The following is a 27364-nucleotide window of genomic DNA, read 5'->3' as shown; positions in this document are numbered from 1 at the left end:
TCATTTGTGCTTTGATAGCCTTAAAATTCTCCTCAAAACAATGTTATGCATAAGTACTACTAAGTGACCACAGATGGCAAAAAAACCAATGCTATCTTTGGTTTCCTAAGTATGAAACTAGAATGAAAAACGTGATTTAAAAGAAGATTGATCAAATCATCTAGAAAGATATTTAAATCTAATTGACTAATTGCAACCTTTGCTTTGGTGATAGTGAAAAAATTTTACAATGTGAAGAATGGAAAAATGCAAATAGCTGAAAGTTCCAAGAGATCTGTGTTCCCAATAATCAAATAGCTAGTTTTTGAGAGTAGACAGAACCATAAAAGAAGCATCAGGAACACACTAATTTGTCCACAGAGAAAAAGCCTACCTTATGAACTAGGCAGGGCTGTGGATACTTGTGACAAAGAATGTGTTTGAGGAGGATGTGGACTCATGATACAATCCTAAGAAGTCAGTTCACAGCTTCTCTAGAGCCAACCTCCATGTCTATAACATTCTTGACATGGCAAAATTATAGAAACGGACAACAAAGTAGTGGTTGCCACGGGTTACAGAGGAAGGAGGGGCAGGAGGAAGTGGAAGTGGCTATAGAAGTATAATATGAGGGATCCTTGTGGTGATGGAAATGTGCCATCTCTTGACTGTACCAATGTCAATATCCTGGTTGTGATGTACTACTGTTTTGCAAGATGTTACTTTTGAAGGAGGGAAGGTAAAAGCGTATATATAAGATCTCTGGATTACTTCTTATAATTACACTAGAGGCCTGATGCACGAAATTCATGCAAGAGTAGGCCTTCCTTCCCCCAGCTGCTGGCACCGGCTTCCGTCTGGCACCCGGGACCCAGGCTTCCCTCACAGCCCTGGCTTTGTCCGGAAGGTCGTCTGGTCTAATTAGCATATTACACTTTTATTATTATAGATGTAAATTTACAATGATCTCATAATTTACAATGATCCCCACAACTTTCTCAAAATAGAATGGCTCAGTGGTTGAGCATCGACCTATGAACCAGGAGGTCATGATTTGATTCCCAGTCAGGGCACATCAGCATTCAGGAGGCAGCTGATCCATGAGTCTCTCTCATCATTGATATTTTCATCTCTCTCCCTCTCCCTTCCTCTCTGAAGTCAATAAAAACGAATTTTTTTTTAATAGAAAGTTTAATTTCAGAAATTTTTAAGAATTTGGTCACCTCTGTTCCATAATATGTCTATGTGTTAAATATATAAAAGGAGAACTCTGGAAGGATGGTCACATCAGCATTAAAAAAAAAAAAGTGAGCCCTAACCGGTTTGGCTCAGTGGATAGAGCATCGGCCTGTGGACTGAAAGGTCCCAGGTTCGATTCCGGTCAAGGCCATGTACCTTGGTTGCCGGCACATCCCCAGTAGGGGGTGTGCAGGAGGCAGCTGATCGATGTTTCTCTCTCATTGATGTTTCTAACTCTCTATCCCTCTCCTTTCCTCTCTGTAAAAAATCAATAAAATATAGTTTTAAAAAACAAAACAAAACAAAAAAAGCAAAAAACAAAACAAAACACAAAAAGTGATTATGAATCAAACCTTTGAGGAAGGAGTCAGCTCTTACCTGCAACAAAGCTCCCATTAGTGATGCCAAAGCAGCCATTCCAATACACAGGACTCCAAACAGCACACCTGGATGGACGATGCAATAGCCAATGTAAAGTCCAGACCCAGAGGATTAGAATTCTCAACAGAATAAGCCACCACACCTTTGATTCGAAGGGGGAAATCTGACTGTGGTGAAGAATGGCCGCATACATTAGAGCCAGCTAAAAAAGGAAAGGGGTGTTTTCCTACAGAATCAGCAGTGTGTGAGGAAGAAAGAAAATCCTGACATTGTGTCTGAGGATTAATTACAACGTTAGGTTATATAAGTAAAGAATCTCTAGAATTAACTATAGGGATTTTTAAAGCTAAGAACTATTATGCTAGTAATCTAAACCTCCACAACATTTTTTTTTTTGTAAAGGAAGGCTCAGATCTCTGTTTTCCGTTTGCCAAAAATAGAACAAATTCAACTCCGCTCTGTACAACATGGTGGGGGAGGGGAGTAATAAACATCGGAAATTAGAGCCTTCTGACTTTAAGTGTTCATTTCTTCTGGGAAGTGGCAATCCATGCAGAGGGGTGGTTTAGGACCTTAAACCCGCTCATAATCTCCACCGATAGGCCCAAGCCTTTCCTGTTAAGGTAGCAAAGAAAGGCAACTTCAAGACAAGTATCATAGTCCCCCTTCTGCTAAATTTTCTCCCCAAATTTGTTTATAGAAATTCACAAGCCACCACTGGTAGTCAGATCATGAGACGACTTTTTTGACTTTCAGCATTTTCCAGATTTTCTCCAAGTACAAGTTTTACTATTTAAATTATAGGAAAACTTACCCCACCCACAATTTTCTTTTTAAAGACTTGCATTTGCCCTGACTAGTTTGGCTCAGTGGATAGAACATCAGCCTGCAGACTGAAGGGTCCCAGTTTCGATTCCAGTCAAGGGCATGTACCTTGGTTGAGGGCACATCCCCAGTAGGGGGTGTGCAGGAGGCAGCTGATCGATGTTTCTCTCTCATCGATGTTTCTAACTCTTTATTCCTCTCCCTTCCTCTCTGTAAAGTATCAATAAAAAATATTTTTAAAAAAATAAAGACTTCCATTCAGCAAAAATCGCCTGATGTTAGTCAATATAATTTCCCACACATAAAATTCAAAATATAGAAAAATAAATGAGAAATTTGATTATCATACAATTAGCGCATTCCTTATATTATGTTATTTCTATCTTACACTAGACCTCACACCTTTGTTAAGTATATTGGGTAAATAATCTGGAAAACCTTGCATTAATTTATTGCAAAGAGCTCCTATTGCAATGATTTTTATGCCTCTGAATCCGAATATAAATAGTATTAGCTTGGTTCTTCTCCATTTGGTAGCTCGTGAAGAGTCACCATTGGGGATTTTGGTATTTAAAGTTATTGAAAGCACAGTCCAACCATCTGCCATGTTCTCCTCTATGAAGTCCTTATTGTAAAACCTTGAGATGATCATTTAATATAAATCTCATTATTAATCATCAGCAGTATTCTTCTTTGAGCACCAGCTAGTGCAGCCGTGGGCAAACTACGGCCTGCGAGCCGGATCCGGCCTGTTTGAAATGAATAAAACTAAAAAAAAAAAAAGACCGTACCCTTTTATGTAATGATGTTTACTTTGAATTTATATTAGTTCACACAAACACTCCATCCATGCTTTTTTTCCGGCCCTTCGGTCCAGTTTAAGAACCCACTGTGGCCCTCAAGTCAAAAAGTTTGCCCACCCCTGAGCTAGTGCCTCTTATTTTATATGCATTATCTCTAAACCTCATAGTGAATATTTTCCCCTATTTCCCATATAAAGAAACAATAGTGTGGTGAAGGCCTGGTTGGGGGGGGGGATGGCTGGATGGGAAGGGGTAAGGGGGGGGGGAATGGGAGACATCTGTAATACTGTTAGTCACTCATTCTTTTTTAAAAATATATTTTTTTATTGATTTCAGAGAGGAAGGGAGAGGGAGAGAGAGATAGAAACATCAATGATGAGAGAGAATCATTGATCAGCTGCCTCCTGCACGGCCCCTCCTAGGGATCAAGACCACAACCCAGGCATGTGCCCTTGACTGTAATCGAACCCGGGGCCCTTCAGTCCACAGGGCGATACTATAGCTACTAAGCTAAACCAGCTAGGGCTGTTAGTCATTCATTCTAAAACAAGCATACCCAAGGTGTCGAAATGAAGGATGAAGTACACTATGAAGATTTCTTTGAGTCAGATATTACATGTGAGTCATCTGGGAACCTTTCCATTCAAGCTGATATTTAACCCCAATTCAGGTTCTATAATCTAAGAATAGAACATGAGCATTCCTTGCATGATTTTATAGACCATCTCTAGGACAATTTATGTGCGCAGATGGAACAGACAATCAAGTTTGGTCAAAAGTCACAACGCTGTTTTTTTATCTTCAGTTCATACACTTAGACAGCTCCTTAGATAATATAGAAAAAGTGTGGCTCTTGGTTCCAAACTAGGATAGTTCTTAAAATTTTGGTCTAAAGTTGAAAAGGAAAAGGGTTGAATGTTTTTTCCCCCTGTAGCTAAGATTTTTACAGATTTGGGTTAGAAAGAAAATAGGAAAGGAGAGTCAAATAGAACCCATGGAAATGGTTCTTTGGGTTTCTGACAATGAACTGTTTACGTGTCCCCAAATCTTAATGGTAAATATGTCACAGGCATACATATGTGCATATATTTACGCTCAGAGGTTCTTACTCTGAATCTTCCATGGGAAAGAGTATCTCTAAAAATTGCCTCCCAGAGCTAAAAAAAAAAAAAAAAATGGAACTGTGAAAATGAAACTTACTCATTCCTTGAGAAATCCAAGAGAGAGATCTCTCTGAAAGCGAGCGGAAGTTAGGTTTGACTAAATCTTCCACAGTTACTGCTGCTAAGGCATTAATACTGGAGGACACTGTGCTGTAAGGGAAAATAAGACACTTGATTTAGAATATTTAAACTTTAATAATATTTTAAATGAGAATGAGAAAGGGAAAAACACATTGTTACTTCTGAAATGTAACTAGATTTCTACTATATTATTGTTAATGATCACAGCATCCTCTTCTGAAAGCTGTTATTCAAGAATGATTCAGGCAACACTCATAGGCTTAGAAGTAAAAAAAAAAAAAAAGGATAATTTAATATTGCTTTCATGTTGCGATTAATCTTCAGTGTCTGTGGAAAGAATTTATATAGATTATGCAATATTATTATATGATGACTTCAAAACATAGTTTTCTTTGTGCACAGAAGGACTGTCTGTCATAAGTCCTCACTAATATATGCCATAAATATAAATAATATTAATTTCCTGTTTCCTCACTAACATATGCTATAGTTTGTTAATAATAAGAATTCCCTGGAGCAAACACAGAAAGAAAGTGAAATGAGTAAGTTCAAATACAAATATATTATTCAGCATGTAAATAGGAAATTTTAATTCTAATTTTCCATTTGACCACATTTTAGCCACATGTATATTTTAAACCAAGACTGCGGGCACCCGTTTTTGATAATTAGTGAAAGCCACCATCACTCATCACCATTATTGTGACCTTAGAGCAGGGGTCCTCAAACTTTTTAAACAGGGGGCCAGTTCACTGTCCCTCAGACCGTTGGAGGGCCGGACTATAGTTTAAAAAAAAAGCTATAAACAAATTCCTATGCACTCTGCACATATCTTATTTTGAAGTAAAAAAAAAAAAAAACGGGGACAAATACAATATTTGTATTTGCATGTGGCCCACGGGCCGTAGTTTGAGGACCCCTGTCTTAGAGGGTACATGATAGTGTATTAGATAGTAGGGACCAAGCTAAAGTGGAAACTGATAATAACAGACGGCTAGCCCATAGAGATATGTCGGACCGACAGAGGATACTGAAGCAGACTGTCTCCTTTGGGCCATTTGTGCCCATGTCTAGAATTCAGTTTTATCCCCACAAATATCCAATAAAAAATAAAGATCTCAACAAGGAAACCATGTATTACTAGAGTCACAGTACATACCTTAATGTTCCACTGTAAGCACAGGCCACAAAAAGTCCAGGAAGTCCTGGGTAATCTTGCAGAATGTCCAGGACCAAATAAGGCATGAGCTGAAAAATTCAAAAATTTACTCCTGAGTACTATCTGCTACCAAATACAATTCATCAATGCCTCATTTATTTTGTGTTTTTCGAGAACTAAAGGTAGCTATTCCACAAAATTGAAATTTCCAAATATCTAAAATTAAAATTTTTTAACTGCTAAGACTTAAAGAAGAGCATAGTAGTTAAAGCTACAGGCTCAGGATTCTGACAGATGTGGCTCTTTTTACTTAATTTCTCTGAGCCTCAGTTTCCTCATCTGTAAAATAAGAGTAAAAAAATAGAGTTGCTATAAGAGTTAAAGTAGATAATTTATGTAAAGCTGTTAGTGCAGTATATGGAATATAGTAAATGCTTACTAAAAGGTAGCTATTCCCATTCTTTGAAATAAATTGATTTAAAGGAAATAGTTTACACACCTCTGTGCTTAAGTAAGCAGCAGTTACTTAACATAACCTTACTTGATGACTCAAGGCTATCCTGTGAACTTCAATCACTGCCCAGGACTGAAAGTGTAATTACAGCAGCATGAGAGACAGTGACAAGTAGAGAGTAATGTCAGTAAATACCTGCCTTCTTTTTTAAAAGTCCCTGACACCTCCCTGGCCGGTGTGGCTCAGTTGGTTGGAGCCTTGTACTGTACACCGAAAGGTTGCAGGTTTGAGCCCAGTCAGGGTCATACACGGAAAGGCAACCATTCATGTCTCTATCTATCTATCTATCTATCTATCTATCTATCTATCTATCTCTCATCTCTCATCTCTCATCTCTAAGCATGTCCTTAAGAATGAATAAAAACAAAAACAAAAAGTTCCTGATACCAACTTGCTTTTTTGATTCATTACTTTAAAAAATAAATATTAAATAAGGATAGGAAGGTGTATGACTTCAGCACTGTGCTATATGGCAATCTTTCAGCAAAATTTATTTTATATTTTTGTAAATCCTCTCCCAAGGATATATTTTTCCCCATTGGTTTTTAGAGAGAGTAGAAGGAAGGAAGGGGAGACAGAAAGACACAACGATTGGTTGCTTTCCACATGAGTCCTGACCAGGGCTGAGCCTGCAACCAAGGTACGTGCTCATCACCAGAATCAAACCCAGGACCCTTCAGTCGACAGGCTGCCTCTTTATCCACTGAACCAAACAGGCTAGGGCAGCAAAAATGATTTTTAAATCAAAAGGAGCCTAAGTGGATAATTTTCCAGAAAAAAAAAATGTCCTCTCATTTGCATTGAAACATTATTGCTCCCTTCTCCAATAGTACAGAGTGGATGAAGCCCCTACCTTATCAGACTCTTTGATTTCATTCAACAAAGGTCTGTGGATGGGATATGGAAGAACATCTTCCACTGTTTCAAGGGCATGAACTGAATTCTCTCAGCAATGCTTCTTCCCCCATGTTCTCCAAAGCTTACTAACTCTTTATTCACAGAAAATGAGAATAGCACTTCTCTATGAGATCAAGACCCAATTTTTCTAAGATGACTTACAAGTTTAACTTCAAGCAATATTCTCTACATAAGCAAAAGTAAAGTGTCTACTGTTAGTGTTATAATGAGATCTAAAATCCTCTAACCTGTCATCAACTTTTCTCAAAATCTTTGGTGTAATATTTCATATTCTGAACGTTCCCCTCAGGTATAGGCAGAATCAACGAGGTGAGACTAACTAGAGGAAATTAGTAAAACTATATCTAGGTAGTAATCCTGCCTCCTCAGGGTGAGCTCCTGCCGAGTGTAGCAGAAACATATCTTTACATTCCTCAGTTGAGATGTCCATATCATCTTCTACTGACTGGGCCTTATCTGTATTGCATCCCCAGTGAAATCTTAACTGAAATGACAACCCATTACTGGAAATATCCTGTAGGGAGCAAACCTTTTTATTTTTCAGAAAGTTAACACACACTGTCTATGTGATCTGTGTATGTGTACAAGAGTGTCTTAGATGCTCTTTATAACAAGGAGCCTCAAGGTTAGGAAGTTGCGGGGGGCGGGGGGGGAAGGGGTTGGGGGGGTTGTTCAGGGGAAGCGGAAGGTATATTAGAAACATTTTTTAAAAATCTCTTTGTCTTCATGTTACAGACATTAAAGATTGACAACAACAAAAAAATCACAAATATTCTTGACTAGAGAGAATATAATGGAAGGGTGCTTCCATCTTCAGAGAAAACATGATTCTTGGATTCTCTGGGAAAATAGGAAGGATCTATTTATCTAAAGGAGGGCATGTGTTAAGAGAGGATTGAGATTCACAGCTCAAGGATGCTCTCATTTTTCTAATCACACAAATTATATCTTTTTGGGAATATATTATGCATTTGCACCAACATAAAATTCAGCCTATCTTCAATTCTAATGAGTCCCCTGGGCACTTGATTGACAGGCAAGTCTTAGAAAATAATTGTGGCAAGAACTAAGAGAACTCAGGCTTTGTACTCTGGTAGACTGGGTTTGAGTTCTAGCTACACTTTCTGAAAGATGATAAATGGCGTAGAGGTTCAAAGTTAGGACTCTGTTGGCAGTCTGCCTGGGCTTGAATCCTGGCTCCAGGTTTACAAGCTGATTACTTAATTTCTCTGTGCCTCCTTTTCCTCATCTTTAAAAGGAAGATAATCATAGAACCTACCTCAGAGTGTAGCTGTGAGAATTAAAAATTGAAATTTATACAAAGCACTTATGATAATGCCAGACCCATGGCAAGTATTTTATGAGTGTTTACAGCTATTCTTATTTATTAGCTATGTGATCTTGAGCAATCTCTGTAACCTGAGATTCATTCATTCCCTTATCTGTAAAATTAGAATCACAAGGGTGTGAGAATGAGATAAAGCAGGCAAAGCTCATGGCACAGAACCTCATCACATAGTTGATATTCAGTAAATGTTCACTCTTTCGACCCATTTTTCTGTCATTTAAAAACTGAAAGGTAAGAGAATATAGTCAATAATAATGTGGTAAGTTTGCCTGGTGACAGATGATCACTTGAATTAGTGGGATGACCACACTGTATGGTATAAAAACGTCAAATTGATACCATTGTAAATAATCTGGTTATTAATTAACAGGGAAGGAGCAAAGGGAAGGCAGATATTACAAGCATGCCCAGCAAAGTTTGGGTGATGTAGGGAAGGTACTTTCCTATCAGTCACACCTGGGAACAGGTCATTGGCCAGGATAGGTGTAGCCACTACAAGGATGTGAAATCTGAGATACTTAAACTCCTAAACGAAGCATGTTTGACATCCTTGTCCTAACAAAGGAGTTCTCTCTTGCGCACGGGGCTCCTGGCTCACAATGGACTAATGGACTGTAACTAACCTGATGCTCTGTTGGACCCAGCTTCACTCTAGAACAAAAACTCTGGACACTGGCTATGCTTTTAGCTCTGTTGAATCCCCCTGCACATTTTCAAGTACTGGTTTAAGGGAAATAGGACTTTAGAAACACAGGGATGTAATTCCATGCAAATAAAAACCAGTCATCTTCCTGTGCAAATCTTAGAAAATTCTTTTTCTCAAGGTATTATAAGAACCTGACCCCCAACACCCAGTGGGGAAAGAGATACCCCACTTCCACTGATAACAAAATCACTATATTGTAAACCTGAAACTAATATAACTAATACTAGAAGCCCAATGCATGAAATTCGTGCAAGAGTAGGCCTTCCTGCCCTAACTGGTTTGGCTCAGTGGATAGAGTGTCGACCTGCGGACTGAAGGGTCCCAGGTTCGATTTTGGTCAAGGGCATGTACCTTGGTTGTGGGCATGTCCCCAGTGGGGAGTGTGCAGGAGGCAGCTGATTGATGTTTCTCTCCCATCGATGTTTCTGACTCTCTCTCCCTCTCCCTCTCCCTTCCTCTCTGTAAAAAATCAATAAAATATATTTTTTTAAAAAAAGAGTAGGCCTTCCTTCCCCCAGCTGCTGGCATCCGCTTCCCTTTGGCACCCGGGACGCGGGCTTCCCTCTGGCCACTGGCAGGAACTCGGGACCTAGGCTTCCCTCGCAGCCCTGGCTTCATCCGGAGGACGTCCAGTCTAATTAGCATATTAAGCTTTTATTATTATAGATAGTATTATAAACCAAGTATACTTTAATTAAAAACAAAACTGAAAAGTAAACTATTTATAAATGGGATATCTAACAATATGACAAAATGTCCTACAGTAATATAGCTTATACAGATAGTCCTCAGGTTATGCTGGACTCGACTTACGTTGTTTCATGGTTACGTCGCCATCTCCCATTTATTTATTTAAAAAAAAAGTTCCGTCATTTCGACGTATGTACATATGTGCTTTATGTTTTATATTATTTATTTACCGTAAGTAAAGGTCAGGAATTGTTATCTTTCTTTTAAATTTTTTTTACTGTTTCACTTCATTATTGCTGTGTATGTGTTCCATGTGAGTGATGTAGGTGCTTATGTAGGTGGGTTCCAACTTACAGCGAAAATCGCATTACGTCACACCGTAAGAACGGATCTCTGACATAACCTGAGGACCTACTGTATACAGCTTTGGCTTTTTAAAACTACATTTAAAATTCTATTCCCAGCCTTGAATTATTTCTTGAACTATTTAACACTTGGCTTGAAATTTTTTCAGTATTTCAATATTTTAAACTCAATAAACACAGCATTCTTTATTCTTGCTATACCTGCCAAATGCTATATAGAAATTAAAGATGATTATATTGTGCCTATTTACTGTTTATCTACAAGAACATGAATACTCTTCTTTCCCAACTAATAAGCATTCTGAATGTCACTAATGCACATGTAAGAAAGACATGGTACTGAACCTGGTCTGGTGCAGACACTTTATTGTTTGTCCAAGGATCGCAGTCATGGTACCTGGAATATAGGGCGAGCCCACAAAGCACTGCACAGACGAGGATTACCCAGAGTCCCACAAGGTTGATGTAGAGAGACCTAGAGAAGTGAAAACAAGCCAGCAAATGACAGTTGTGATTTCCATCCCAAAGAAGAGGAAGGTTATTTTAAACAGAAGAAACATCCATGATTATATTCAATAAACATACATTATCTTTTATCAAAAATGCTACCTATTTTATCCTGGCCTAACCTTCTACGTATGAATGACATCGATCAACAATGTGCTTGGAAATGCTTAGGTGACATTTTCCCATTGAATGAATGCATTCTCCTGGTTGGAGTTCCAAGGGCATTATTAGCTTTATAATGGTATCTAATTATACTACTTCAGGGCTTCTTGTCATGAAGATTTTAATAGTCAACAGATCTGCAACAATTACTCATTTTCCTTTTAAAAGTGATACAATTATAAACTACTAAATATACTTAGCCTCTACATAGCAACTCATCAAACCTGTTTAAATGTGGTTTGTCATACCATCCATTAAGTAGGAAAGGCAAGCCTATATTCCATGGACAGTATCTTCCCAAACAATGTCCAGCATTATAATGCACAGTGTGCACCCCAGTGGAGTGCAAAGGCTTATAGAACAGTGCTGGAGCCAGACCTGAACATAAATCCCATCTCTACCAACTATACGTGACCCTGGGCAAATGATTTAGCCTTTCTGATTCTCAGTTTCTTCATTTTCACCTAGAGATAGCAATGTCGACCTCACAGAGCTATAGGACTAAATGAAATAATATATATCATATGGCACAGAGCTTGGCAAGTAATAAACACTTGCTAAATGGTAGTTGTTGATATTATTAGTACTGATGCCATTGAATGCTATGCCTTAATAATCAGCTAAATAGTGAATTTCTTCCACTGAGGTGCCTACATTTCTCCCCAGTGGTGCCATAGTAGACACTGTGATAAGCTGCCCAAGGGCAAAGAGGGTATTACCCCCCACAGTCATGTAGTGTCTAATGACCAATGGGTTCAGAGATTTAAAAGGCCCAGTCTCCTTACCCTCACTTGGGACAAGCCTTAGAGCTTTAGAGCTCCCCTGAGGTCTCTGTTGAGGCTGTATCACAGTCCAAATTCTCCCTCTGGCCAATCCTGTTTTCTTCCCTTCCTTCCCTTCCCTGATAGAGGCTGGCATGCTAACTCAGAGTTGGCTTCCAGGAGACCGCCATGCAACAGGTGCCCGGCAGGTGCCAAATAACAGACTGCTAGCCTTTTCCCTTGATTCACTAAATTCACTGTGTTTTGTTATTGTCTAAAAATAGGATAAGTAACTATATCTCATCTCTGAATCATAGAAAATATACCTAGACACTTTCCTGTTCAGACACCTCCCTTGCTTACATGTGAGTTTAATATTTTACCATTTTATTTATTTTAATGGTATTCAAATAGGTCAGTTGTCAACATCTGTTGTCCCAGTCAAACAGGGTCAGTAAGTCTGACTCTTGGGCTGGGATTCATTCTTCCCATGGAACCAGTGTTGGAAACCCAGAGAAAATGGTTCCCCTGAGCCCTGGGAGTCTGCCTTGTTAAGGAGACCCATTGGGCTGTTCAGAAGGAAATTGCTTCTTTTTAAGAAAGCTCTAAAGCTGTTCTTTTAGTTATAAAAATGGGCTTTTTGAGCTTTGTTGTGTTCCCAACACAACAGAAGAGCATGCGCACAATTACTTTGGGAAAGGCATCAGTTCTAATATAGATTTCCACTCTGGTTGATTGCTGGATATATACATGACATGCCTTCGAAGTTCCTTATAATACCACAACTCTTAAGCTCACTTTTGGGGGACTGCCTATCCAGTTATTGTACTCATATTCACATCGATTTTTCATTGTGGGATTATCCAAAGACAGGTATGTCTAAACCAATTTATTCTCAATATATTGAGTTCTGCCATGGGACATCACAATATTTTCATGTTCTCCTTTGAACAGAAATAGAATTGCCATTCCTTCTCCTACTCCAATCACCCTGTTACTCTTAATCACTCTATTTCGAGTTCTAAAGCCCCTAAATGCCTGTGGGCTGAGTCAGCCTATTCATCAGCATGAGGAGTGGTGGTCACAAGCTTACCTGAGGCCTCCTGGAAAATAACCAGCCACTGTTCAGACTCTTGGCTTGAGCCAAGATGGGCTTGAGAGTTCTCTGATCATGTGGTCCTTCTGACCTCTGTGCTTTGTCCAAATGACTCTGCCTACCTGAAATGCTCTCTCACTCTTCTCTACCTGCCACATGTGGTCATTCTTCAGGATCTGCTGGTTGACAGGAATCTCTCAACCAGGATTCACATCCCATGATTTGAGGTGGAAAAAGGAATTCACCTTTACTAGACCCCTACCATCTGTGTGTTGAACACAGTATTCTACAATACCCTCCATGAGATGTATAATATGTCTTACGTTCATTTTACAAGTTTAGAAACTGAAGTTCTGAGAGACTAAGTAACTTGCCCAGGACCACTCAAGTAGCAAGTCCTAGAGCAGGATAATAAACCCATGACTGTGTTTGAAAATAAAACACACCAGCACATCTGGCAATATAATGCTCTGGAACATTCCCTCTATTGTTACAGTGTTTCATGGAACTGTTATACCTCTCTAGTGTTATTTCACTTTTTGCATACTTGAGCATATTTTCCTAATTTGCTGCTAAGATTCTTCATGACAAGACCCATGTATTTACATTTTTCCCCACAATTCCTTATACAGACAGATGAATAATATATAACTATTGATAAGATTTTTTTAATAATTAATATAAATATGTTTAAATATCTTATTTAAAACATACAGTACCACTTTGTACTTACTACTTCATCCTTTCATAAGTATAGCATTTACCTGTTGGAATTTCATGATACCAAAAAACAAACTTGAACAAATGTAAGCTTGACTTATGAAAGAGTTTTTATAAAGACAATTAATGGTTAATAATGATAAAAATACTATAGTTAGGCTTACAGTTTTGCCTGGAATCTGCTTTTACAGGAAATATATCTCTGCACTTGGGATTGGTTGACACCATACAGGCTGGTCCACGTGAAGGTCCCTCCTAAAATAATTGTCCAGAATGTGTGTCTTTGCAAAGGATTAGGATTAAAACTAAATGAAAACAAACAGAAAACAAATCTGAACTATTGGCAAAAAAAAATCCCTACAGGAACCCCCTTCCCCCCAGAGTAATTTTGGAAACAAGCAATGTAAACCTACATAAATATATATATACATATATATATATATATATATGTATATATATATATACATACATACACACACACATATATATATGTATATATACATACACATACACACACATATGTACACATTTATTAAGTAATTATAAAAGGCAGAAATACTCCTAATTTAAGTTCAATGAAATAAAATTGATACTGTCAGAGGTTTGGGAATTCTGGATGGGATTGGGGAACATTAATATTCTAATCATTCTGAGCATTTATGAAAATTGTTCTCTCATAGCCACAGAAAATAATTTAAACAAGACATGCTGTAATCAGAGAAAAGCATGAAACTAAAAAAAAAAAAAAAAAAAAGCAAAAGGTCCTAAATACATCACAGCAACAGGTAATGCACTGAAATAAACATAAAATTGATACATCTTGTGTGTCTAATTCTCCTAGCACATGTATAGTCATAGTTTTAATTTATAGTCACACTTAAGAATTCAGTCAATTAATAGTTTAAAGGTTTTCATGTTCTAAAGTTACTATGCCATTATAATTGTGCTTTCTTAATATGCTGTGTGCACAAGCTAAATATTAACAGTTGAAAGTCATTTTATGACTTGTACCAAATATTGTTACAAAGAAAGCTCAACTTCCACATTTAATACATCTTTAAACCCTTCTTAATGTATCACCCTGGGAGGAATGATTCTGCTAATCTCTAATACACAATACAAACTTGAAAATTTTCTGCAAAATTACCTTTCATAAAAACTTCCTGAACATTATAAAATTCTGAAAATTTTTTTCAAATCTCATATTTGAGATCGTTGAGTAAAACATTCCAATTTTGTGCATATTCTGGCATTCCTATGGGCAGATGAGAGCCTCTATTCCATATTTTAACCTTTAATATCAAAGTCAAGTAGTTTCAAGGGTGTTGTCTCTTTATCCCATAGAGAAAGTAGCTATTATATTAGCTAATGGAAGACAAAAGCCAAAAGGATTCAGTGAGCTATTTGAGGCAATACAACCTTTAGAACACCCGGCTCGGAGATTTTAGGCCATACATGTGCCAACTACAGACTGTAGGGAAAATACCACGACAAAGTCCTGCTCTTTGTTTCTCAACCAGAGCAGATCTATCACCCACAATATTCGTAAAACATAACTGAATAGCAAGGGAGATTCAATAAAGATTTTCATTATTATTTAATTGTTTGGCAACCTGCAAAGTAAAGGTCATAAAAATATCTAATCTTTTACTTTTTAAAATCTGTTACTGATGTATAAGTTATTTGAATGTGGCAATATGTTTATCCTTTTTATAAAGTGACATTTATTTTGCAGAAAAATGATTGGTTCCATACCCTCTCCCCTCGACCTAGCCTACTAGAAAGAGATGTAGGAGTAATCAATGTCCCTGAGTGGCCGCTGCTTCTTGTATCCATTCCACCCTCTCCTGGTAACAGCAACTCAGGTTTGCTCTGGAGAAACCACTATTTCTCCATTAAATATTTTAAATGGCTGTCAGTCAAAATCTAATGCTCTGCCCAGACAGTGTGGCTCAGTGGTTGTGGGTTGACCTATGAACCAGGAGGTCATGGTTTGATTCCTGGTCAGGGCACATGCCCAAGTTGTGGACTCAATCCCAGGGGCATACAGGAGGCAGCAGATCAATGATTCTCCCTCATCATTGATGTTTCTATCTCTCTCTCCCTCTCCCTTCCTCTCTGAAATCAATAAAAATACATATATATTTTTAAATGTCCTGCTCCGCCCTATCTGAGTGATGACATCATGGCCAAACTGGGTCAACTAGAGACTCTCCTCCTTGGAATCTGAATCTTGGGGTAAAAGGAAAATGAAATATTGAAAACAGTTAAAATTGATTCTCTGTAATACATTCCTGCAAGTTAACACAATGACCTTGTTCAATTTATGAAAAAGCTCTTCTCAAGCATTAGTGCCTGTTTTCAGAAAGCCAGAAGAGATCCACCAAGAGCAAAATAATTATTTTCCTCTTGAAATAATTTTAGTTTGCCTGTCTCAAAATAGAGCTACCTAAAGAGAAAATAAGCCCATGTAAAATGAGCCCCTCTCCACATTGAACACGATGCACAAGAATGACACTGATGACCCAAAAGGGAAGGTGTCTTAAATATTCTTGTAAATTGTATGAAATATTTGTGGTGAAATATCTAGTTTCTCTATTAGTTCTTCTTTAGGAAAAATGAACAGCTGTTGAACACATGTTCTATCAAGTGTTATGCTGACACTTGAGTCATTAGCCATAACTTTTCTAGTCAATGCTCTTGAAATAATATATAATAGTATATAATGCAGATTATACATTTATACTTATATACTATATGGTATAATCCTAAATAATAAAGAGATAATATGCAAATTAACCCTCACATCCTCACAAGATGGCTGCCTACGACTGAACAAGCAGGCTGCGTGGGGCGACCAGGCTGGCATGGGGGTTAGCGAGGGACGACCAAACAACAAGCAGGCTGTGTGGGGTGACCAGGTGGGTGGGGGGAGGGGGCTGTGAGGGGTGACCAGGCCAGCGGGGGTGGGGCAGTTGGGAGCAAACAGGCTGGGGGGGGGCGGTTGGGGGCAACCAGGCTGGCAGGGAGGCAGTGAGGGGCAACTAGGCCGGGGGGGGGGGGCAGCTTGGGGCGATCAGACCGGTGGGGGGGCAATAGGGGTGACCAGGGAGGCAGGCAGGTGAGTGATTAGGAGCCAGTGGTCCAGGATTGTCAGAAGAATGTCCAACTGCCGGTTTAGGCCCAATCCCCGGGATCGGGCCTAAACCGGCAGTCAGACATCCCCCAAGGGGTCCCAGATTGGAGGGGGTGCAGGCTAAGCTGAGGGGACCACCCCCATGCACGAATTTCATGCACTGGGCCTCTAGTATAATAATAATAATAATAATAATAATAATAATAATAATAATATATGGCCTCATAATAACATACTATATAATGCCAGGGCAATATAAATATCAGAAAATAAATTCTCCAGGCTGCTTGAAACCAAAAACTATCAAAGTGAAATCACTGTCTTTTGGTGTTTTTCTCTTAAGAGGTTTCCTTTCCTTGTCTATCTGCTATTTCTTCCCTTATCTCTCTACCCCACCCTTCCAACTCATCCAGACTTTATTATCTGGAAGCATATACTCTTTTTTAAAATATATATATATATATTGATTTCAGAGAGGAAGTGAGAGATAGAAACATCAATGATGAGAATCATTGATCAGCTGCCTCCTGCATGCCCACTACTGGGGATCAAGCCTGCAACCCTTGGGCATGTACCCTTGACCTGAATCAAACCCGGGACCCTTCACTCTGCAGGCCGATGCTCTATCCACTGAGCCAAACAGGCTAGGACAGCAAATACTCTTTTGCTATCAATCCTTTCCCAGGAGGAAGTGCCATCCTAAGTACCATCTGACTGATTTAACCCCTTAGACACCTGGTGAACACTCCTTACACATTTACTAGTACTGCCAGCTTCAATTTCTGTGCCACACCCTTAGTGGTTGGTTTGTTTTCTAACGTAAGGTTACTATTTCAATAAAGATATTATTTTCACAGAAAAACAAAAATGAAAGGAATATTCTATTAGTTAAGAGGTAAATAGCAACTTACTTCCAGAAGTTTAATCTTCCACCATTACGGGCATCATTTATAATAGGGCCGATTCCCCCTTGAATCACTGAAGCTTGTATAAGCACAGAAACAAACCCCGCCAGCATGATCCCGACTTGAAACACATCCGTCCAGACAACTGCTTTAAGACCACCCTTTGAAGGGAAAGTGTATTAGGATTAATGTTTCTATCAGACACTATTAAGCACCTGTATGCTTATGCATTATGCTGTAAAAACTTATTGAATACATGGATATTGGCCAAGAAGTGCACCCCAGAGAGACAGGTTGGAAGAGCCTTCAAGAGCAGGTGATATTTAAGCCAAACTTTCAAACGTACGAGAGGCAAAGATAGAAGGTTTTCCCAGCAGAGAAAACAGCATGGGTGAAAGCATAGATAGGTCAAATTATATGGCATGTTGAATGTAGACAGATATATATTTTGGAGTAAAGTGGAGTGGTATGGCGAGATTGTTGGGAAGAAAATTCAGAATCAAATTGCAACAGCAATATCATAGATTTTTATCCGATAGGCAGGGTTGATATTCAAACACTATGCACACAGAAGGTCATATCAATTGTTGAAACACTAAAACTTTTTTTGTATTAGCCACTGCCACATACTTCCTGAGTATCCCCCTTCATTCCCTTGACCTTGGCTGAAACAGCCCCTCCTTTTAGGAGGAGGCCCTATCTCCTAAAAGATCCAGCAATTAAAGGGTTAAAATCTAACCCACCACAGAGCCCATAAGACTTGCACCACTCTAAGGACCAGCATCCATGGAAGTATCAGTGCCCTTGCCATACTGGTTCTTCAATATTTTGACTGTCACTAAAGGCAATGGAAAGTTATCTCAGGTTTCTGAGCTGAGGAATAATATAAACACAGCTATAATAACTTGGCAACAGTAAGGTTGAATTAGGAGATAAGATTAGGGACCATTGCATGGTTCAGATGAAAGAAAACATTTTCAGTTATGATGAATGTTCTACAAAGGATCAAATTTTACCCCAGACTGAATATTCCTTACCAAAAAAAGTTATACTGTGGGAGGTGGGAGAGTAGGTGTGAACAACCCTGATTGCAGCACACAGCTACTGGAATTTTTGATTTTGCAAAAGCAAGTGTGTAGAGTGAAAGGAGAAACAATGTTCTTGACATACCAGCGTGCAGTAGAATGTGCAGACCACCCCTGTAGCCACCACTGCGCCCCACAGATCAAATCCTGTGACTGTCGAAGAAAAGAAAATGCATGTATAACTATGAACCATGTATAATAAAAGTACTTCTCAAAAAAAAATCAGGGGGAAGCCATATCCTTTATTGGGTACCTACCTCTTTCCCACTTGCCTAAAACTAAGTCCAAATCTTGTAAGATGTACCAAAACAATTGGAGTTTAAAGTTCTATCTGATGAGTTAAATAGACCTGGTTTCTACCCTCAGACACCATACATAGATCCAAAAATAGCTAAATTAAATACATTAAAACACATTTGCATTGTAATTAAGCTAAGAAATGGCTTAATACTATGAAGTAGTTATTTGGACTGAATGGAGTCCTAGGTATGGTACTTGTCACCATGGTTCAAATAAACACACTATCCTACCAACCCTTGAAAGAAAGTTGTCCATGTTACTAAAATGGGACTAAGGTAGAGAAAAGTCTATATAAGTTTCTACCATTTACCTAAGTAGTAGAGGGGCATATTATATTATATAAAATAGAAGAATGACTCCATGGCCACAAATTTGATAATGAAACAGTTCCTTGAAAGACATAATTTGCCACACAATTCACACAAGAAGAAATAGGTGACCTGAGTAGACTAGATCCATTAAACAAATTGAATTCATATTCTTCCAAATCAGAAAGCTTCAGCCTAGATAGGTTTACTGGTGAATCTTAGCAAACATTTAAAGAAAAAATTATACCAACTCTCTTCAGAGTACAGAAGCAGAGGAAATACTTCCTAACTCACTCTATGAGGCCAGCATTAACCTAATACCAAAAACAAAGACATTGCAAGAAAACTACAGACCAATATCTCTCATAAACACAGATGCAAAAGTCCTCAACAAAATATTAGCAGATCTAATGATAAAAGTGTAAAAAAAAATTATACACCAAGACCAAGTGGGGTTTATCCCACATATGCAAGGGTTTCAGCATAAAATAAGAGACAAAATATAAAACCAAATTAGGCAAATACCCAAATTTGAATTTGAAAAAGTGGAAATATTAATATGTTTTTATTGATTTCAAAGAGAGGAAGGGAGAGGGAGAGAGGGATAGAAATATCAATGATGAATCACTGATGGGCTGCCTTCTGAATGCCCCCTACTGGGGATCAAGCCCGCAACCCCGGGCATGTGCCATGACTGGGAATTGAACCCTGACCTCCTGGTTCATGAGTTGATGCTCAATCATTGAACGACACTGGCCTGGCTAGTATAAACTCTTAAGTTTTATTTAATATATATCCCCTAGTTCTGTCCACTGAAAAGACCTAGAATAGATGGGGCCAGGAAATTTACAAGGTAAGACTGAAACATCTTGCCATTCCAGAAAGCAAGGTAGCTATTAAACACTAATGGAAATCATGTCAAAAGAATTCAAGAGGTAACTTAAGAAGGCCCCTACTGGACAAAAATGAGGTATTAATGTTAATGTTTTAAATATAATGATGGTATAACAATATTTTAAAAACACATCCTGGTACAAGCGTTATAAAATACATAAGTCATGGGAAAGTAATGTACAGCATGGTGAATATAGTTAATAATACAGTATTGCATATTTGAAAGTTGCTAAGGGAGAAGATCTTAAAAACTCTCATCAGAAGAACAAGAAATTTTGTAACCACATATGATGGTGAATGTTAACTAGACTTATTGTGGTGATCATTTAGCAAAAGACACAAATATTGAATCATGTTGTATACCTGAAATTAACATCATGTTACATGTCAATTAAATTCAGTGAGGGGGAAAGCATGTATTTATTTTTAAAAGACATTGAATTAATAAAAATGATAAATTATCTCAGATTTACAGCAAAATAATCTAGTGAGGGAAACAGGGAGTGAATTAAACCAAGAATTAAGAATTATTAGTGTAGGGATAAGGATACATTAGGGTTCAATATACTATCCTCTCTATTCTAGTAGATGCTCAAAGTTTTCCGTGAAAAAGGAAAAGACTTGACCTAGAGAATGTTCAGCTCCCATTCAGTTAAGTAAGTTTCTACTGAGCACCTGTTACACAGTAATATGTCCACTGTCTTGGCAACTGTGAAATACACAATTGATATTCAAGTGGTCAAAATACAGTCCCTCAGGTTCTCATTTATTCCAAGGAAGTTGCTCAATAAACTGGTAAGAACAGAGTCCTTGGTTTCTTTATATATTGAAGGTACTGCTCTCTTTTTCCTAGAACTGCACTTTAAACCCTAAAGTCAACACCTTCTTAACACTTAAAGCCAATACGTAACTTATGAAGTTTACAGCTCAGTTTTTTACATATGAAGTGAATCATTTATGATGTTGGTACTATTGACATGGAACATGCCCCACATTCAGAAGCCAAGAGCACACTTTGTAATGGAATTATTCTTTGTAACGATACTGTTGTACTTTATAAACTTGGGTGATAACTACTATCTATCTATCTTGAAATTTTAAAAAATTAGTGTGGAATAAGCAAGGTGTTTTGTGGTGTGTGTGTGTGTGTGTGTGTGTGTGTGTGTGTGTGTGTGTGTTTTCATTTTATTGTACCACATTCTTCTCATCACAGAATCCATTTGTCCATTTTACAAGTAAGTTTTAGACGTAAACTCCCTTCTAATGGATAAGAATTCAAAGAATGTGGAGTTTCCCTGAAGCCTTTTGAGAATCTGACTAACATGAACGTAGGCCTCAATAAACTATCCTAGTTTCACTGCTATTATCTGCCCAAATTCAGAGAATATAATAATTTGTTGATCAGTACAACCTTCACACATTTGTTTATAAGAACCCTATAGCCATCTGTCCTTTTGTCACTAGGAGCAGTCAGGTATTTCAGAGCACACAGATCTATTTCTTTTATATTTTGGACCACATTAGAAGTGAGAAGAAAAGATTCTCTCCCTTCCAGATTTTACAATGTAACTGAGCCAAATAACAAAGGGGGGGGGGAGCCTCATGGAGATGGGCTGGCCTCATGGAGATGGGCTGGAGGTTGTCGCCACAGAGAGGAAGTACAGTCCTTCACTATTTAGACTATAGGAGGCGCTCATTCTGAAGGGATGGAGAATGGCTGTTTGGTACTTCCCAGAGACTCACTTGCCCAGTGAATCTGTCCTAAAGTGCAGACCTTTTGAAGCTATGGATCCAGGAACCCAAAGAAACTGCTAATGTAGACACTGAGCCCACCTTTCCTAATTCAAGCTGATGCAGGTTATTGGAAGCATTCCTCCATCTCCCCATCTCCCAAAGAATAAGGTCTACTAAAAATGAACCCCCAAATTGACATAATTGGTAACTCTAAAATGTACCTTGATTCAACGCCAGGGCAGGGGCATAAATAACAATTCCAGTATACAGAACCTGGGGAGGAAAAAAAGACCAAATAAATTATATGAATTACAATATCAATATTTTTCTACAAATTCAATTATGAATTAAGACAGCAGTTTCAACACACTTAATAAAATTGTTTATAACTTGAAAATGTTATTTAAGTAAGGTTGGTTCTCCTTTTCTATTTGTGGTATCATCATAGGTTACAAAAATCTCTTACGACCAATTTTGTGTAAAAATAGGGACTCACCCTGGCTGGTGTGGCTCAGTTGGTTGAGCATCATCCTGATCACCAAAACATTGCTAGTTTGATTCCCGGTGAGGGCACATGCCCAGGTTTCGGGCAAAACACCTCGTAGGGGTGCATGCAGGAGGCAACTGACCCATGTTTCTCTGTCACATTGATGTTTCTCTTTCTCTCTCAAAGTCAATAAAAACATAATTTTAAAAAATAGGGACTCTTCATGTGGTACTTAGTGTAGATAGTGATCCATCAACACAAGCTAGATATCAATTTTCCTAGATCTAAAATAATTAAAAAGAAATAACGTAAATTTAAAAGTGGATGGTCCCTTATTCTTATGCCTTCAAACAATTGTTAATCACTGCATATTTAATTAGGAAAACTGAAAATTTTGGAAACTGGTTGGTAAAAGTTTGCATGTCCATTAATTAAACAAAAGTGTAAATTTGCCCTATAAACTGCTGAAAGTCAACCAAAATTGCATTTCATCTTGTTTTTATATTATTCACTTTGTTCATTCATATATGTAATAAATATTTATTAATCTGGGTACAATAGTGAATAAGATAAATAAGGTCTTTTTTTCTCAAAATATCATCTTCATTGCACTTGATCTTTCAAATATATCACATAGAAGCTAATTCTATGGTCACTCTATACAAACATATTATGAAAAGAATCATATTATGTAGTATTAGAAGTCAGTCCTTCGTATGGGAGATGCTAAAGCTCCCCTCTTTTTGTAAGAATGAACTAGCTTTCCAGTCATTATTCTATCTAAGTTGAAGATTTGAAAATGTTACCACAGGCCACCTTCTTAACACTAGTCCCCACTTTTCATTTCTGTTGGTATTTCTAACAATGATCCAAAGAGGGTCTGAACTGTTAGTAAATACAAGCTACTGGTCTCAGCTCTGTGTCACAATGTCTACTATACCCCAAAGGGCCCCTTCCTTTTATACTGCAAGTATTAAGGACTGACATAAGTTATGTAATTCACAAAGATATAAATTGGAGTCTAGCCAACTAATTTACAAAGGCACTGTGCCATGCTATAGCAAATGCTCAGGTAGTTTTTGATTGGAGAGATGATCTATATATATAAAAGCCTAAGTGACCATCACAACCGAATGGACGGCCAAACAGGCTGTGTGGGGTGACCAGGCCGGCAGGGGGGTTAGTGAGGGGTGACCAAACGACCGAGCAGCAGGCTGCATGGGGCGACTAGGCCAGCAGGGAGGGCATTTGGGAGCGACCACGCCAGCAGTGGGGGGCAGAGAGAGGTGACCAGGCCAGCAGAGGAGGGCAGTGAGGGGCAACCAGGCTGGCAGGGGGAGGGGGCAGTTAGGGTGACCAGGCTGGTGGGGGGGCAATTGGGGGTGACCAGGCTGGCAGGGGAGGCAGTTAGGGGTGATTAGGCAGGCAGGCAGGCAGGTGAGCAGTTAGGAGCCAGTGGTTCCGGATTGTGCGAGGGATGTCCTGGGGATCGGGCCTAAACCGGCAATCGAACATCCCCCAAGGGGTCCTGGATTGGAGAGGGTGCAGGCTGGGCTGAGGGGACCCCCCCCCCCATGCATGAATTTCATGCACTGGGCCTCTAGTATTATAAATAAAGATGAGAATGAAAACTTCTTCCTAAACTTCCATTATCAAGCCCATCCCTAAAGCACTTAGCTGCCAAGAGAAGATAGATATAAATCATGTGACAAAGATCATGACAAGCCTCCAGCAGCCGGATGGAGGGCGGGAAGCAATCTCTGGCACTGACTGCTTGGCAAATCTTTGCTTCCCATTATGTCAATCAGTGAATCTATACTTGCACACTCTTGAATTACTGGATTGTGTGCTTGGCTTTAAAAACACCTTTAGAGTGTATGGCTCTATTGTTTTACCCTCAGTGACTGCTTCAGTTGGGTTTCAGGTTCCATTTTTAAAAGAGAGAACACATTCACTTTTTAAGTATGCTTTCAAAGATATTTCCTAATGTCTTCCTACATCAATTTTTTCAAACCTATTATTTCACATGTTGCAAAAGTACTATGAAACATACAACTTGTTTTCCCAGTGTCACAATTCCTGTTCTCAGCTACTACAGCTCTTTCAAAAGTCTTTGTCATCTCAGTAATGCCCTCACTGTCACTTGGGTGGGGAGGAGCGATGGGGAAAAGCGTATTTTTCTAAAACAATATAACTGTTGTTTAATCAATATAATATTTAACATTCACTTATATCATTCTGTTTCCCAGGGAAAAATTCATTTGTTAAACACTGCTCACTGTTTGTTAAAACACTGATCTTATGGGTTGATGCTGTGTATTGACAAGTGTTTTTGCTTTTTTGTTTCCTCCTATTTTCAACATCTCTTTTTATCTTTCATGTGTTCACCAAAAAAGTGTGGCCCTAATGCCTTGATTAAAAACATTCTAGATGACAAAAGGTAAAAATTAAAGGACTGTTACTTACTGTTTGAATAATGTAGACGATTGTTCCACAGAGACGAACATATTTGTTAAATCGAAGTTCTAAATACTGTTTCCAAAAAAGAAAAAAATGGTTAATATGTGAAACTTCTGGACACTTTTTTAAAATCAGCAGCTTAAGAAGTAAAGAACTCATATAGAAGAGTTCCCTCACCCCCAGAAAACTCCCTTATGCTGCTCTTTTGTAGCCAAACCCTCCATATTCTTCCAATATTTTTAAATATATATCTTTATTGATTTCAGAAAGGAAGGGAGAGATAGACACATCAATGATGACAGAGAATCATGGATCAGCTGCCTCCTGCATGACCCAACCGGGAATTGAACTGTGACCTCCTGGTTCATAGGTCGACACTCAACCACTGAGCCATGTCAGCTGGGTTTCCAATAATTTTTTAACCTAAATCAGTCCACGTCAATTTCTGTTCAGAGCTAACAACCTTGCCATTCTTCCAACTCTCCTTGACATCTGTTATATCTCATAATATAGTCTGCTCACCTCCTATATTATATATCAGAACTAGAGGCCAGATGCACAAAATTCATGCAAGAGTAGGCCTTCCTTCCCCTGGCTGCCAGCACTGGCTTCCCTCTGGCACCCAGGACCCGGGCTTCCCTCTGGCTGCCAGCAGGCACCAGGGACCCAGGTTCCTCTCGCAGCCCCGGCTTCATCCAGAAGGTTGTCCGGAAGGATGTCCAGTCTAATTAGCATATTCTGCTTTTATTATTATAGACTAGAGGCCCGGTGCACAAAAATTTGTGCACTCGGGGGGGAAGAGGGGGTCCCTCAGCCCGGCCTGTGCCCTCTCGCAGTCTGGGACCCCTCGGGAGATAACGACCTGCTGGCTTAGGCCTGCTCCTGTGTGGCAGAGGGCAGGCCCAATCCCTAGGTGCAGCCCCTGGTCGGGCTCAGAGCAGGGCTGATTGGGGAGTTGGGGCGCCGCCCCCTGTCATGCACAGAGCAGGGCGGATCGGGAGGTTGCGATGCCACCCTTAGTCACGCTCAGGGTAGGGTCGATTGGGGGGTTGGGGCACCGCCCCCTGTCACACTCCAAGGCAGGGTTGATAGGGAGGTTGTGGTGCCACCCCCCTGCACCGCAAGAAGCGGGGCCGATCAGGGGGTGGGGGCGCTGCCCCTGTCACTCACCAGAGCAGGATGGATCAGGAGGTTGGAGCGCCGGCCCTCTATCACCCACAGAGCAGGGCCAATCAGGGGGTTGGGGCGCTCCCCCCTGTCACGCACAGAGCAGGGCCGATGGGGAGGTTATGGCTCTACCCTGTCACACACAGAGCAGGGTCCCGTGGGCGGGGGGAGGAGGGTTGGGGCGCCACCCCCTGTCACACACAGAGCAGGGCTGATCAGGGGGTTGGGACGCCACACACTGTCACACACAGAGCCGCAGGGCGATCAGGGGGTTTGGGCGCTGCACCCTGTCACGCTGATCCGGTGCCAGGAGGCCTCGCGGCTCCACTGATCCCGGTGCTGGGAGGCATATTACCCTTTTACTATATAGGATAGAGGCCTGGGGGCCGGCTGGTTTGCCCTGAAGGGTGTCCTGGATCAGGGTGGGGGTCCCCACTGGGGTGCCTGGCCAGCCTGGATGAGGGGATGATGGCTGTTTGCAGCTGGTCACACACCCTTCAGGGAGGGGGTCCCCACTGGGGTGCCTGGCCAGTCTGGGTGAGGGGCTGAGGGCTGCTTTCAGGCTGGCGGGAAGCTCCCAACCACTCCTTTTTTTCTTTTTTTCTTTTCTTCTGGGCCAGCTTTAGCTCTGGCTCTAGCTCTGAGGCTTCCGCTGCTGGTTTGTTTGCCGTTCTATAATCGAAACAATGTATAACTTCAGCTCTGAGATCCCAGCCGGCTATATTTGTTAGAATGTTTCAAACTGCCAGCTCAGAGTCCGGCAAGTCAGGCGGGGAACGTTGGAGTCTGCAGTCTTCGCTTCCAGCTGCCTGGCTGCCGGCCGCCATCTTGGCTGACAGTTAATTGCATAAGGATACGCTGATTAGCCAATCAGAAGGGTAGCGGTCGTACGCCAATTACCATTTTTCTCTTTTATTAGTGTAGATGTATTATAGAGTTAGAATCCTAGAACATCACAGCTGGAATGAAGCTGGAGTCTAAGACATTCTTTCACTTAAATATTATTATCACATGTAGAGTGAATTTTAAGACTGACAATAGTCTTTTCATAAAGTAGAAAAAAAGAGGAAAAAAAACCTGACATTAGGTAATAAACAGGGGAAAGGATATTTTTGCTTCATAATCACAGTTAACATTTATAAAGTATTTACTTTGTATACTGTCCTCTCAACAACTACATGAGTAGGTATCTTATATAATAAAGAGGTAATATGCCAATTGACCATCACACCCTCGCACAAGATGGCCGCCCCCATGTGGTCACAAGATGGCCGCCACAAGATGGCCGGCAGGGGAGGACAGTTAGGGGTGACCAGGCCAGCAGGGGAGGGAGGGCAGTTAGGGGAGACCAGGCCAGCAGGGGAAGGCAGTTAGGGATAACCGGGCCAGCAGGGGAGGGCAGTTGGGGGTGACCAATCCTGCAGGGGAGGGCGAGTTAGGGGTGACCAGGCCAGCAGGGAGGGCAGTTAGA

At 39.9% G+C, this 27364-nt stretch overlaps 1 protein-coding gene across 4 annotated transcripts in view; it reads right to left on the bottom strand.

Moving 5' to 3' along the window:
* Positions 1-27364, bottom strand: part of SLC5A8 (solute carrier family 5 member 8) — a 44886-nt gene that overhangs the window by 12260 nt on the left and 5262 nt on the right. For all 4 annotated transcript variants that reach the window (XR_001347144.2, XM_006084089.3, XM_023749872.1 and 1 more), the window contains exons 2-10: positions 24733-24798; positions 22001-22052; positions 18629-18696; positions 17465-17619; positions 13582-13722; positions 10517-10646; positions 5631-5719; positions 4428-4540; positions 1597-1664 (exon numbers count right to left, since the gene is read on the bottom strand). Coding sequence is in view for 3 of the 4 variants with exons in the window: in XM_006084089.3 (XP_006084151.1) it covers positions 1597-1664; positions 4428-4540; positions 5631-5719; positions 10517-10646; positions 13582-13722; positions 17465-17619; positions 18629-18696; positions 22001-22052; positions 24733-24798 (882 nt within the window). In the remaining variant the exon portion in view is untranslated. The remainder of the gene's footprint in view (positions 1-1596; positions 1665-4427; positions 4541-5630; positions 5720-10516; positions 10647-13581; positions 13723-17464; positions 17620-18628; positions 18697-22000; positions 22053-24732; positions 24799-27364) is intronic.

The sequence above is a fragment of the Myotis lucifugus genome, unplaced genomic scaffold (assembly GCF_000147115.1).
Source record: "Myotis lucifugus unplaced genomic scaffold, Myoluc2.0 scaffold_10, whole genome shotgun sequence".
NCBI lineage: Eukaryota > Metazoa > Chordata > Mammalia > Chiroptera > Vespertilionidae > Myotis > Myotis lucifugus.
This window is presented reverse-complemented; position numbering and strand designations above follow the sequence as displayed.